The sequence below is a fragment of the Nesoenas mayeri genome (assembly GCF_963082525.1).
Source record: "Nesoenas mayeri genome assembly, chromosome: 13".
NCBI lineage: Eukaryota > Metazoa > Chordata > Aves > Columbiformes > Columbidae > Nesoenas > Nesoenas mayeri.
In genome coordinates this window covers 20,969,680-20,984,920 of record NC_137550.1, presented here as the reverse complement: position 1 = coordinate 20,984,920, position 15,241 = coordinate 20,969,680, and the positions used below count along the sequence as shown (strand labels likewise).

At 51.5% G+C, this 15,241-nt stretch overlaps 1 protein-coding gene across 1 annotated transcript; it reads right to left on the bottom strand.

The window, feature by feature from the left end:
* Window positions 1-378: 378 nt before the first annotated feature.
* Window positions 379-14,517, bottom strand: LOC308045311 (rho GTPase-activating protein 20-like; the record flags this gene model as incomplete). The annotated part of the gene is made up of 14 exons (XM_080352538.1): window positions 379-2,087; window positions 2,633-2,750; window positions 3,367-3,556; window positions 4,418-4,527; window positions 5,615-5,776; window positions 6,217-6,392; window positions 6,805-6,993; window positions 8,209-8,275; window positions 8,372-8,449; window positions 9,301-9,385; window positions 10,115-10,156; window positions 11,085-11,234; window positions 11,819-11,989; window positions 14,438-14,517. The coding sequence occupies 14 exons, from the start codon at window positions 14,515-14,517 to the stop codon at window positions 379-381; spliced, it is 3,327 nt and encodes a 1,108-aa protein (XP_080208664.1).
* Window positions 14,518-15,241: the final 724 nt, after the last annotated feature.

Sequence of the window (15,241 nt, the reverse complement as noted above, 5' to 3'; positions counted from 1 at the left end):
GTTCTCTGATCATCCACACACATCAGCAGCTGACTGGAGAAAATAAAGCAGAGTTTCTCCTTTCCCAGTTAAAAAAGAAATGGAGTCAGACCCTGTACAGGTCAGCCAATGCACTGGCACGAGTGTCTGGTGGCATTCAGCCCCCCAGCCAGTGAAGTCTCTTCTGTAGAGAAAGGGTGTAAATTTAAAACAAGAACAATCTCTCCCCCGCCCCAGCCAAAATAAATGTTAAACCCCAACATTACATACACATTAGTGTCACTTTACACTTGTTGCCCCATGGAGCCTGCTAGATTCTTCACACCCTGATCACAACTTACAGAATATTTTCTGTTGCACATACACAAAAAAATATTGAGTTCTTCCACATCCATCTCCCTAGACAAACGTCTCTTCTGCAAACGCCACTGTACCGCGCTGCTCCGCGGCCGCCCGTGCCCGCGGCTGGCTGCGCAGCCACGCCGCCCTGCTGCGGAGCGCATCTTCCACCGCCTCCGCCTCGGGACAGCTTTGCGTTTCATCGTGCTTGAAATACTCCCTGACGGTGTTCCGAATGGAGGCGGGGAGGATGATACGGATGGTGTGGCTGAACGTGTTGAAGCTCCTGCTCTGGGCTGGTGCCTGCCCCACAGCCACTGGCTTGCTCTCCAGCTCCTCAGGAGCGGGGACACTGTGGGGGCTCCCTTTGTGCTCTGCCTGCGGGGACGGGATCCTCGCTTCACGGTGGTGGCGCCTGGAGATGGACTGCAGAACAAGGGGGGTGTCCTGCCCGTAGAAAACTGTCTGGGGGATGTGGACACTCACAGCCTGCAAGCTCTTGGATGGGCTTTGCCCACGGCTGCTGCTGGCATGTGCCACGGGTCTCTCCTCTTTCACTGGAGACCCCCAGCAGCTTTCTTTGTTTGGGGCCACGTAAAAGGTTATCTTGGTGCGCTTCAAGCTTTCCTGGCTTGGCGGGCACGCGTCAACACTTCTGATCTCCACGGTCGTCACCGCCTTCTCCCTGTGCTGCTGGTGGCTGCTGCGCGGGGGCTCCTCCTGCGCTGGGCTGGCAGCTGCGAGCCCGGGGACTTGTTCGAGCTCCTTCGTGCAGTCCCGGCTCCCGAGCCCCGGGCCAGGGCCCCCCGCCCAGCTCGGCCGCCTCTCCTGCTCCTCGCAGGCGGCGTCGGTCACTGGGCTTCCCACAGCAGCTCCGCCGACGCATGGAAAACTTCTCCTCTCTCCAAAGCAACGGCTGCTCTCCACAGCCTTGGGGTCGTTCTCAGGGGGACAGTCCAGGCCACACAGATGTAAAGCCACGGGTGACGTGAAGGACTTGTGCCACTCTTTCGAGGACCTTTTGGCAGTCTTGGGGGACACAGCGTGAAGCCTGGCAGACGTGCCAAACATGAACGGCAGGGAGGAGGTGTCAGTGGGACTGATGGCGGATGACTCTGAGCAGTAGGAGAAAGCACTGTCCAAGGAGCTGAGCGAGGAGGCGGATGGGGAGGTGGTGGTAGAGGACAGGCTGGAGAAGCTGGACCTGTTGGACAGGCTGGATTGCTGCAGGCTGAGCTGCTTCACCCTCGAGCTGGTCTGAGGCGACTGCCACAAGTTCTGCCTGGCCTTAGTAACCCCAGGGCTCAGGCCTTCATCTATCAGCCTCTGGCTCTCCAGCTGCAGCTGCCGGAGCCGGTGGATGCAGTCTGTGTGGCTGCGCATGATGGTGGCGTCGCAGCTGGACTGGCGAGCCACCGGCTCGTGGCCGGGGCCGGGCGGCTGCGCGCCCAGGCAGACGCTGGGCTCTGAGGAGCAGCGGTCCCGGGCCGGGCTGAGGGAGCGCAGGGAGCCGAGGGAGCAGAAGGAGCCGTCCTCCTCCAGCAGCCCGTAGCTGTCCGCGCTGGCGTTCTGCCTGGCTTTGCTCTGGTAGCAGGCTGTGATCTCACTGAACAAGTCCCAGTCTCCCTGACCCTCGTCGAGTAACAAGCTGCTGGATGGTTCAAAAATGGCATCTGTTTCAGGTGCTGGGTGGTGCTTTGGTCCTTCTGGGTCACAAGCAGAAAATTCCAACTCATCAGAGGAATCATCATGCTGAGCCAAGCCTACGCCTGGAGCAGAGAATGCAAATTAAATTGTTGCCTATGTCTCCTAGCCCCACGTACTTTACGACCAAGGCAGGGAAATACTATCAAGTCCATAGAAAAGCAAAGACGATCTATTATTTTTGCAGCGACCAGAGCAGGACTGGGAACAGGATCAAAAATTCTGGCTTGATGACCTGAGCTGTCACCACTGGCCTGTATTTATAGGACAGTTAACAGAGACAACACGATCTCTTTCCATTCAAGCCTTCAGTTTTGCTTTATAGAACTAATCTGGAAGAAAAGACTGCTGGGACATGGCATTGCTAAGGCTACACTAAATTCTTCTGACGGCTGGAGTGGGTTGAACAGCAGCCACAAAGAAAGACGACTGTGCTCAGGAACACGTGAAGTGACGCTTCCCCTCGCCCCTGCCTGTGCCTGACAGGCAAAGGGAAAATCACACCCAGCTGTTCTCCAACGCTTTTCCTTGCAAGAGACATGAAGGGAGAGCAAGCTCTTTTGCATATTAAAAGATTTTAAACATTTCTGGTACAGTATCACCAACTTACCCAGACATTCCTCTGAGTTTTTGGACGTCTTTTTGTCTGGTCTTTGAAACAAAGCAGCAATGTCACCTCCAAAAATCTCTCCTGAGTTTTCAATCAGGAACTGCACTAACAAGGCCACCTGTCAAAGACACGAATTTACAGAGTCAGTTTCATGAAAATATAGCCAGCTATATAAAGTATGTCAAATCAGTCCCAGAATGTTTCTTTTCCTTTGAAAAAGATATAATTTCCTACTGAGCCTTTGCCTCAAGAAGTTAAGAACGTTGCAACGCATCTGTATTAACTACACCTGGGGCAAGAATATGAGCTACACAAACTGGTAGAGTGAGCCACGCACAACATGTTCTATGACTTTCCTTACTATTGGTAACACCTCAAAAGCTACAAGCAAGCATTCTCGCCTCCTCATTGCTCGCTTTGTCTCTGCACGATGGCTCTAGACCCAGCCGAAGGGGCAGTGTCCAACTCCAGCTGCTCCAGCTTTCTTGCGCTTGCTTGGCCACTCAGGAGGTTCACCTGGTAAAGCAGCCACAGCTTCCCCTTCCACCCTGGATAAACAGAGTGGCTAATCTTCCGTATTCCTCTGCCAGCACAGGCACCCTGCGCAGGGGAAGAGACGAAGCCCGGGTGCCATCAGCCAGCGCTGGCACCGATCCTATGCCTTCCTTTACAAAATACAGCGCCCGTAAAATGCAGGAAAAGACAAGCACGAAGCCAAACCTATGGAAGATTACCTTCTTGGTAGACCGGCTCTCCTCTTCAGGCCCAGTGGGACTTGGCAGCCACAGCATATTGGGTGCGATGCAAAGAGCCAGGTTAAAGGCATTCATCTGGTTCACACCGGAATTCTGCTCAATCTGGTGGAGGACTCCAAAGAGGTGTCTGAGTAAGATGAGGTTGGCCTCTGGAAGCTGGTTGACCAGACTGTTCAGGAAGCAGGAACAAAAGAAGAGTACTGGTCACAAAAATCTCCTCCTCAAGTGTCAGACATTCCTTCCCAAAGTTTTTGACCCTTCTGCCCTTTTGCAACCAGTTTGAGACAATCATGCTGGATAATAAAGTCAGACCGTGCCACTCCTGCCACCAACTCATGTGAGAGCCACAGCTTTACGCCCATATTGCCTGCGCGTCCGGGTCGCAGGGCCCAAGGGACCAGGGGACTCAGCCAGAACGGGGGTGCAGGTCCCTCGTGCCTCAACAAAACGGTGACTGCCCCACGGAGTCTCCCAGCTCCCGGCCAGCCGCACAGGACGCCCCACCGCCCGCGTCCCGGCTGCAGCCGCTGGCACAAGGGGTCGACACTGCGTGTCTCGCAGGACGCGGACGGACTGTCCTTGCTCGGGACAGCTGTCTCAAAGCAGTAAAGCTGTTTTCAAGGTCCCAGTCACCGTCTTGGCAGAGCTCTTTCTAACTGCTAATGTGAGGACCAGCTTCATTTTGTGCACGTAAGAAAAAAGTTACCATTGTTAAGGATGTAATTCTGCTAACATTTGATGTACTCCTGGTGGCTGAATTATTGTGCTTTTTCAGTTTGCTGGTTCTGGTAATTTAAATTGGCCACTAGAAAAGAACTTTCTAAAGGCATTTTTGGGGGTCAAAAATGTTCAAAATGTTCATAAAAGTCCATTGAAAGGAAAATGTTCTGACAAGTGACGCTGGCCATCAGCCACAGCTCTGATGTGGCCTGGAGCAGCGCCAGGAGTCCCCCAGAGCCGACACCGAGACTTGGTGCTGTAGGCTCCCCTTCTGCCACCAAAATAAGCTTTTACAAAGGCTTTTACAAACCTTTTGATAGCTTCAATCTTATGTGCCCGATTTTCTGTGTCCACAGCTTCCATCCACAGTCCGTGCATGTCTGAGGATAGAACACTGTCAGGTATATTTCGTAGAAAATCCTGAATTAAATATATATATGCAGAGCAGTCTGGTCAGTTTTGAATTCCTTGTTTTGTTTTCACGATGCATATAGTCATTGTTTATTCATTTTAAACACAAGATAAAACAAGACATGCCACAAAGACATTTCTCCCGGCCGCCCCGCGCCCCCGCCCCGCGCTCGCAGGCTCCGCTGCAGCAGGGCCAGGACCCAGACCCAGCCCTCACCTGCGCACGCGGCTCTTGGAACGCTTCTCAGCTGTGACGACGGCTGCTTTTTTCTCAGGGGACTATTCAACAACTTAACATACATCTTACATTGGAAAGTGCCTGAATATCCTCCCAGTCAACAGCTTTTTGTATTAAGCCACCGGGGGCAAGAGACAGGGATGTGTCTGGATACCTGAGGTGCCTGAATTGTCCTGACCAGATTCGATTGCGAGGGCAAAATACAGGCTTTTTCTCACTAAAACTTGGGTCTTATCACAAGCTTTATCCCACGCCCACCACAACCCCTTCACTTGGATTTGGCAGCAGTTTTCCCTCTTGCTTGCTGGCTGGTCAGAGGGTGAGGACTCAGGGTCTGGGCAGCGCAGGCTGCTCCTCTGGGCACGGCCTCTCCACCTCGGGGGGACACAGAGCAGTTGCACTTCAATGGCACAAGTCCTCCTGTATCTCCTTGCAGTCTCCTCTGTGTGTCCAGAAAGGACAACGAGCACCTGTACTCCTGCCACCAAAGGGCTTCATGTCTATGTCAGTGCCGAGTCAAGACTCTGGCATGTCATTCGGCACTGAGGAGAACTTGTGCATCGATACCGCGGCTGCCTTAGAGACAGAAGTTACCACATCACCTGCTGGAGGCTGCTTAGTAAAATGAAACACTGGCCTGAAGACCAGTGCACACATCTGCGTGTGAAAACATGCACCAGGGGATCGGGCAGATGGCTTTGTGCACGTCGGTGGACCAGGCCACCGGGTGAGTATGTGCCTCGTGGGAAAACGCTTTGTGTTCCCCTCAAATCTTCCCTATCCGCACAGACTCGTGTTGCTTCCTCCAGAAGGAAGGTGTGATTAGCCCAGACAGTTGAGTCACTTGGCCAAACGTACCGTGATGACAGCAGCAGCCACAAAGACTGACTCTCCATCCACCTGGACGTCATCTCCAGAGTTCAGCTTCTCTTTCAGCTCCTTACAAGTCTTGGCATTGGCAGATCGTCTGAAAATGCCCCTAGTAGAGGGACCTTCGTTGTACAGCAGAAGCAGCATATCCTAAGAGAAACCCCAGTTGTGCTTAAGAGCCTAACACTTTATCTTGCTGTTTGCGTATATTACACCTCACATATTAGAACATAATTAACATAAGATGTAGTTAGTACTGGGAACAGGACAGATACAAGAGATTGACCATGATTTAACCAGGGACAAGAGCCTGTCCGCTGAGTTGCACGTACAGTTCATGTGGGTTTGCTGATCGTGTGGCACGTGTGAGTCCAGCGGGCTCGTACTGAGGGAGTCTCAGCCACGTAGCACAGCACAGGCCGCTGACATTGCCCCTTGGAGACGCCCACCCATGTTACTGAGCTAGATCTGAACCACAAGCAAATGGTGGTCTTCCCCATCCAATCCTCACAAATACCACAAGTGACTTCAAATTCTGGGCTAAACACATCAAGCTTATGTCAAGACAGATGGTCCAGGCTGCTCCTTACCATGATGGGCTTGGGAAGGATCCCGTCAGGACAGACAGAGGACAGAGAGAGGCCGAAGAGCTTCCGCGGGGTGGTGGGTGACTGCGAGGGGGGGCTGCCCGTGGGGGTGCTGCTGCTGCGGCGCAGCGCCCAGTCGATCAGGGACTTCTTCCTCTTGCTGTGCTTCTGCAGCGACTCTGCAGGAGAACACAGACCTTCGTCACACACCTGTCCGTCCTTCCTGCTGTCCAGTGAGAGTTCCCAGCATGTTTAATAACCACACTCTCAATGGGGACAGGCAGATAATATACAGCAGTGAAACCACTTGTTGACCTCTCAGCCATCAGCACTTTTACTCAATTACTGCTCTTCAGTGACCTTGCTGTCTGCGCAATGTAAGACCGGCTTGCAATTGAAAGCTAATCAAGGACCAAAAGCTAATTCTGAATATTTGCACAGACAAATTTAGCCCCTGAATGACCCCTTCCTCTCTGCACACACTCAGGAGTGAGCGCGGCTCTGGAATACGTGTGATGCTGGGAAGAGCTTGGCACTGCCATGGAAAGCAGCAAAGGCTCTGCCGGGTCAGAACGCACTCACGGCCCCTACCTCTCCTCAGCGGCACCGGCGCTTGCAGCCTGGGCTTCAGGACAAACTGACACTGTTTTTCCTTTGGGAGCTGATCAAGGAAGGACGTCTCTGTCCCATCAGCCGGGAGAGTGTTGTTGTTGGTTCCTTGCTGCTGGTCAGCAGAGTCCCGCAGACAGCTCAACGCGATGCTGAAAGGATGCTCATGCCCTGGTGAACAAAGAGGAGTGTAAAGAGCAAGTGGAGATGCAGAGCTGTGTGAAAACAGCTCCAGATCTGAGCAGGAGGAAGCAGCCACATCCAAGGGCTCCCACTGCAGCTGGGCCTCTAAGAAATGCTGCTCGAAACCTCCATGATCATTGCTTTACAAATAAATTCATCCAGTTAAATCTGGCCAGCCACTCTACAGCAGCAGCTCTACAGAATATTATGCAACAAAGCACTGTTAAATGGGCTCCCCTGCACTAACAAAATACTGTGAGCATTGCTCTGGGCAGGAGTGAGTTACTATGACAGTCTCGTATGTATTGGACAGATACAAAAAGGAAGCATGTGCCACAATGGCTTGGAAAACACCAATAATTACTCACAAATAAACATGCGCAGTCTAATGAGCTTTACTGCAGCAACATGGGTTTTGGAGCAAGATCTTTTTAATAAAGCAACATGCATAAAATTCCTTGGAGAGCGTGGGGATGCATTTGTTAGTTTATCACTGAAAACACAATGCAGAGTTAATGCAGAGATTACTAAGCAGTAGGTTATAGGGCAGAACAGGCTGAACAACGGCCACACATTGACACATCTGTCCGAGAAGCAAGCAGCAGTTCAAACGCATCTAACAGCTGGTGGATGCTGGGTAAATCAGTGTATCTCCTTGCTTCCTCCCTGGCCTGATGCACGTGACGGGCTCCTTGGCACCACACGTGAGGTTTGTCAGGACTGTCAGCAGCGAGGCCGCCAGGCTGAGCCTGCCTGCGGGGGGGCGCCCCAGCCTGTGACCCACAGCGGCCGCCACAGGGTGGGACTGGGCTCCGAGCCATGTCCTGCCCTTGCAGCACATCTGCGGCATAGAAAGAACTTCTTAGGCCAGGCTAAAAATCTCCTTTTTATTTGGAGCATCTGCTGAAAAGTGTCATGGGCTCCCGTCCAGAAATGCACAGATCTGCTTGGCAAAGGGAGATAAGTGTGCAGAACTTCAAAGATGTCACCATGCGTTGATTAAACGTGGATGCTGAGATCATGAGAGCCAAGTGACAGCTCACATCAGCTTGATGTCACATCTCACATCAGCAACAGGCCCCCTACAACTGCTTTTTTAACTGTAAAGTACAATGTTTGAGATATCTCCTGCCACATACACCAGTGTCATTTATCACTTGTTCCCACGGTGCTAGATGCGAGGGAAAACAGGAGAGCTCTTACCAATGAGCGGGTAAGCAGGGTCATCCTTTCCTGCGATCACCCAGAGGTGGTGCTCACTGGTCTTGCCCTGGCAGGCGAGGAACAGAGAACAGACAAACCGTGGGTGAGGGGCCGGGCGGCTGCACCCCCCCAGGCCACAGCAGGTCCCGCAGCCGCCACTTACAGGAAGGCCGAGCTGCAGAAGGGTCTTCTTCATCACGCTCTCTGCAGTTTCCACGTTGGACACGTTGACTGCGGTAGTCTAGAAAGAAAACAGAGAAAATTCAGGAAGCTCATAAGAAAACACAAAGTTGGGTCGCAGTTTCTTGTAACTTGAAAATCTGGGGAAAACGTCACTCATCTTCTATTTACTGTCTTTACTGAATGTTCTAATTGGAAGCTGTTCTAATTGGAACTACACTGGAATAATTGCTAAGGGTGATGGCTATACCTTGTGAAAACTGTTCTCCTCTACTTCTATCACGGATTTAATATACCATGCAAAGATTTTGTCCATTAGAAATCACAAGAATCCAGTGTTCAGATGCTGTATTTAATCGGTATTTGACTGACAGTGGTGCCACCGTCACTCCAAAGGGTGAACATGGCACAATGCCAACAAACCTTGAGTGTCCATCCCCAGGAGGTAAATGTGACCACCAAACTTGGCACAAAGCCTAGAAATGTGTGCTATTAATATGAAGAGACCGGGACACAGTCCAGTAAATTAGTTCAGGAGAACACACCAGTGACTCTTTCACAATCCATATCCTCAACTTACTGCCCTGAAAACAGGAATGACTGGGCACTCAACCAAAACCACCACCCATTATGAAGTGCAGCAGAAGAAAAGGAGAAAAGAAGCCAGAGGCCAAGGATAATGTTAAGAATCCACTGCTCTTTGGTAGGGGTCTGGCTACCTCCTGATTTCCCAAATGAAACATGCCGGAGCGGCTGCTGGTGGGAAGGACACAGCTGCCCAGATGTGCACCCTCTAAACCCTTTTCAGGTGGGAGCTGAGTTTCGAAAAGGGACAGCAGCCCCACAGCCCGGCCCTCCCGCCCCCACCCACGGCCTCCGCCAGTTCATGAGCAGGTTCTCAGCTCCACTTACAGATGAACTGTTGTCAGCATCCAGCACAAGGATCTGAAGGGTCAGATTCTTCACATGCTCATTCTGTTTTACCTCATTGATATGCCTGAAAATCAAATAAAAGGGGAGAGAATGCAACTTCCCAATCAAACTTGAGAAGGACCCTAAGATTTGGATCCAAGAGGTCCAAGGGATCTGCTCCTTGGCGCTATAATAAATACAGACTCCTGACAGTAGCAATACCATGCAGTGTTCATAGCGTGGTCATAATCTCCTACTGGCTTCTTTATCTTTCTTGAGGCCCCAGACTAGCAAACCCCCAGACAACAGGACTTTACTGCAGACAGACATGTCCAGCGTAACGCCTTCCAGCAGCCTTGGCATCGCTGCTGCTCTCCACAAAACAGGAGATTTCTTCCCCTCTCTGTACCTATATAAACATTTCTGCTCGGATGGTAGTGGAAACAACATATAAAACATAACAGGAAACAACTGTAGCTTCTAGATGCCACGAAATACAAACTCTAGTTCAAATCAAAATACATGTGAAGAATCAGTAACAGTGAACACTTGTGACATCTCCAGAGTGATCAGCAAAGTCAGCCGCCTGCCCCAAGGGAAAAGCTGCTCCAACAGGGTGACCCCCTCCAGGACGTCACCTTTTCTGGACTGTCACCAAGGGGCTTCCACATTCAGCTTTCAAAGGTGGAGTTTTCAGACAGCAGCTGGACACTTAATGTGCTGAAAATCAGAGGGGAACTTGACAGCCAGCATGAGAAGTTCCCCTGGGGACTGCGGGGGGACTGCCCAGCGGGGTGGGCGGAGGGTCACTCACCACAGCAGCGCCGACAGCCACCGCTCCTTCACGTCAGCTGAGCTGGAGACAAAAAGGGAGGCAGACCATCAAACAAGAGACGAGTGGGGAACAGCCCTTGGAAACTCTACCCAGTTTCAGTTATATATAGCTGTAAGTCGAAGTTCCTTCCTGCAAAGCCCTGGAACAAAAGCACAGTCCCTTCCTGCTTCTGGCCTATTTTAACTAATAACAAAAATAATAATAACAAAAAAATCCCAGCAACAAACTGGACTACATTTCCTGCCCAGGCTGCCGAGTGTGGAGATAAGGGACAAATATCTTTCTGTGATGTTGGAGTTAACGCATCTTGTGGGCCCTTATTATTTTTGCAGTGACCTTTAATTGCTATTTTCTTTCTCCTATTATTTCCTTCCCAATGTCTGTCATTCCAAGAAGCTTCTGCTGCCAACACGGGTTACTCAGTGACGTGAAGGAAAAGGAGCTGCTGTTGAGTTTGGACTAAGACACAAACAGCATCTCGCATGTCAGAACACGGTCCTAAGGCCAGCGACGCATCTGGCACTTTTCACTGACTTCACCAAGCTGTCCTTCGTAACAAAAAACTCACAAACTAGGGCAAATCTCCTACGGAAACGGCTGCTGGCAGGTGCTGAAACAACATGCTTGTAGGTGTAGCTGGTTTGCTACAGTGGATTTGGCTGTGATGCTGCAGGGTGCTCTGCAGTCAGCCCTTGCTACAACAACACCTGCAAGGGCTGGTCCTCTGGAAGGCTCCCAGGGACCAGGCTGCGGATATCCTCTAAGATGACTGTGTCCCGACATCCCGGTTTTCACCACGCTGCCTATGTGACTGCAAGTCTCTGCTCAGGGGGCAGAGCTAAAGCAGTAAAGTTCACAGCCCCGTAGCCTCGGTCGGTGTTTCAGCGGCAGCCGGGGGGCTCGGGCAGCTGCCAGGCGGCAGAGGGAGGTGTGGTGTCTGCTGAGATACCTGAAGGTGACAACATAGTTGGTGGTAGGCCAGCCGATGACAAACGAGTTCTCAGGAGCCATCTTCTTCTCTGTCACTTCACTGAGACAGGTGCCGGTCCACACCTCACTCAGGTGCACCTGCTTTTTCAGCTTCAGGCTGGAGGAGGATCTGCAATTCAAATAAGGATTTCTTAGGCCAGATCCCAACACCTAGACCTCCGGAGTCTGGTCACGCCACCTTGCAGTCATTCAGATGCAGTAACAGCAACAAGCACCCCAGAACTAAACGTCTGGGCAAGCGGAGGCACTACAGGGAAGTTTTGCAAGGGGACTCCGGGGTGGTGGCTGCGGTGGGACAGCTGTGGCACAGGGCAATGTGACTGACCAGAGCCACATGCAGGTAGATGGTGATTTAGGCTAATTACTGTCTATGCTAATAACTGAGGTCACCTAAGCTCTCAATTTATGAGTGGCAGAAGTAGCCAGACCAGGAGTTGGTCTTCGTCCCTACTGCCTCTTGCCCTCATGCTATTTCTTCAAGAAGCCACATAAGGGAAAGGGCAAAACCAATTAGTCCACCTTTTCCTTCAGCAAAATTGAGTGAAACATTAATACCAAGAAGAATTTCCGGAGGTGGAAGGGGGAGATGAAACACTTGTAAAGCAGCGCTGTTTTGGTGCCTGCTCCACGAGCAGCTCGGAGCCCAGCGCCAGCAGCGCACGCTGCGGAGGAGTGACTGTGAATGCCTCTTACTTGGACTTGGCGATGACCAGCACGTCACTGAACAAGATCAGATGTCTCTCCTGGGTCTGCAGGCCCACAGTCAGCTGTACGCGCTCGTCCAGGACCAACGTGGAGCCCGGGCTGCTGAACACCCCGCTGGGCAGCCCATTGTCCGGATGAGAGGGGGAAAGGGCAGTTTCCCTGGAGAAGGAAGGAAGATCATAAGATCTGTCAGAAGCTTTTCTCACCAGGGTTCGTCACTGGACACAGGTGACTGTTGTGGAACAGCCCCACAGCCCACGCTTCTCCCAGTACTGCCCCTACTGCTCTCGAGTATGAACTGCGTTCGCCTGCCTCTTCCCAATTAATTCTACCAGCCTTAGGCAGATGGAAAATTCCCTAAATGCCTGCACCAAATCTGGGGAGGTTAAGCTGCTGAAATATTCATTTTTAAGTAATTTCTCACTCAGGTAAAACACTTATTTCCTGTACATGCGTGTGAGCTATGACTCAAAAGAACAGGCAAACGCAGCGCCTGTGGCAGGGCTCGGAAACTGCTGCCCGTGTTCACATCCGCGCTGAACTGCTTGTGAGCGCAAGGGCTGCAGCACAAGGACCGCGGACCGTGGGTGCTCACCTCACTCCGGCCACCTGCTGCTGCTCTGCCTGCTCCCCAGCATCTTGTTTCTGCTGAGGTCGACACAGCTGCTGAGCACTTCCAGCAAACCCCGGCGTTTCTGCATGTTGACTGTAGCCAACACGCCGCCATGGGGATGGAAGCAGATCCCTTCTCTGTGCTCCCCCCGCCGGAGGAGCTCTGCCAAGTGCCCGTCTCCCGCTCGCCGCCCCGCGCCCTCCCAGCACCTGCTCAGCTGCTCCTGGCTCTGGTCCCAGCGGGTCCCACGGCCACCGCCAGGCTCTGCCCCACTCTGCAGGCAGGATTGTGCTGAATGAACACGCAGTAGTTCTCTGCTGAGCCTTGTTCAGAGACCGTTTTGTGTGCCCGACCCTGACTAATTAGCTAACCTCTGAGACATGGCCTTGGGTTTATGTATATAGGAACTACCACAAATCCTACTGTCTCTACACGTAGACAAAAATATGTATAGTGCCTGCAGGCAAGGACGTGTGTGGAATAGATCCTTACCTTCCCTCCACCCCTCAACAACGCTACCCGAGTCTAAGGGCAGTCTCTGCACAAGCAAATGAAAAAACATATGGGCTTTAAGGGTAGTATTTTTTGCATTGTTAGTCTAACTCAGTTTCTGCTGGCCCCATAATCTGGCCCCTCCAGTTTGGCGGGAGTGAGGTTAAAGCTGGCCATCAGCTGTGTTTTCAATCATCTCCGGTTCCAGGAACACGCGCTCCTGCAAACAGAAACTCTCTTTACAACTCCACTGCCACCACTAAGTGAATCCTTGGCTTATGCATCTGTTACCTCTACAAGTGAGAAGCTAAATCATCTTTGAACTTGATAGGAAAGGCTTCCCACGTGCATCAGTTGAGCAGTGGGGTCCGCACCACCACCGGTCTCAGCAGCGGATCCCTAAGGCTGGAGGAGTTACACAGCTTTGTAAGCACAACGGCAGCACAGGAGAAAAAACAGCTCCCCAATACTCTGGTGGCCTAAGCAAAGATGGCATCGTACCAGAGCCCTGCGCAGCAATCCATCACAAGAACGGCTGAAGCCTCCCTCCCTCGTGAGGATACTCTCCAGCCAAATAAAGTCAAGAATTTGTTTCTCTTCTGTACTTTTTTTAGTGCAATTTAGAAGTGGGTAGAGCGAATGACAAAACAGCCACGTGACTTGGTCAGAAGACAACCAAACGAAAATCAGTCCCACCCTTTATTTCGAATGATCCCACGAGACTGACCCCACACAGTTGTTTCAGAAATGTGGGATGTACTGTGCATTAGTTACCTGCAGTGTGATAACAGGGGTATTCTTCAGGAGGGCTGGTCAGGATGAAACTGTCAATCAGTTCAGCTTTAGTATCTCTTTCTTACAAAGAAAAAAAAATCAAACTAACCAAATCCCTCAGAAACAGTTGTTTATAAGATTGCTATCAGTGAGCTGAACGGCACAAGTGTCAGAGCTGGTTTATCCGACCAGGTCGACAGGGAAACCACCCTACAGAACCTCACACGCTGCTCCCGGGACCTGACGTGACTCGGGTGCCTCTGCACCGTGCAGTATTGTCCAGGTGGATTTGTACTTGTATGTAACAGGTTATCAAATACATAGACCTAACGTTATCTGCATAGAAAATAACCAGCTGGCCTTGCATGGTGGGTGACCTGAGCTGGCTGCCAGACCCCCACCCAGCCCCTCTCTCGATTCCTCTCAACAGGACAGGGGGAGAAAATAAGCTGGGAAACAAGAGAAACGCTGCCCCGGTCCCCGCTGGCGGGGGGGGGTCCGGCCCCCGCGGCAGCGCCGGCTGGGAACGCAACGCCACAGCGCGAACGGCCCCCATCCTCCTTTGCATCAGCTTTACTGCTGAGCATCACGCCACGCCAGCAAAAAAGAAACTGTTCCATACCTGTCCACAATCAAATTGCCCTCGGCACCATTAAATGAATTTGAAAACCAGTTTGATTTCAGGCAGAAAGGTGGAAAAAAAGGATTCAGAAAGGTATTTCCTCTACCTGGAATGGGACTTGGACTTGCCGAGAGCTTTAGTAATGGCGGAAGGGGTGGATCGTCTTCTCTGGACTATGGGCTTCATCTTCTGCAAGACAAAAGGACACTGGTCAGCCGGCCCCTCGGGGCAGGTCTGCTCGCTGCGCCCCGCCGGTGCACTGCTTACCTCGCTAATGCTCGCCAAGGCTCAGCACCGCGAGCCCTGACCTGTGCTTTCAGACACCCCCTCCGCTTCCTTATTATCAAAACACTTGTCAACTCTCACATTTATGCAGGACACTTAAAACTTTCCTAACTTGAAATGCTTCCAGTTTTCACGGCCAAAATTCAAAGTAATGACATGAAATGAAGCACAGAGAAATCCACAGGCTAAAGGTCAGGAAAAACTTCCTAACACTCATGCCATGGAATAGTTTGTTAAGGAAAGGTACAGAAATCCAATTTAAAATGAGACTGGACAAAGCTATGACCAGCATATAATACTGTAAGGAGCATTTTTAGAGATTCAGCAAATAGACAGTTACTGGGCCCGTCTCCTGGCAGCGTCAGCCCAAGACGCTTGTATCAGAGTCTTGTGTGACACAGAAATGACGTGACTGTAATGGTGAGACTTGTGACTTAGACATGATAACCACCCAGGACAACATATACACATGAAGGTCATGGGTCTCTTTTTATTTGCCCTGGTCTCTTTGGGTCTCTTTACATGCCCTGGAGAAAGATGACATGTTTTAGCCTGGGAGAGAAATCCTTACACCAATGGCTCTTGCTTAGTGTGGAAAAATCTGTCCCGCAGCTCATTTCTAATT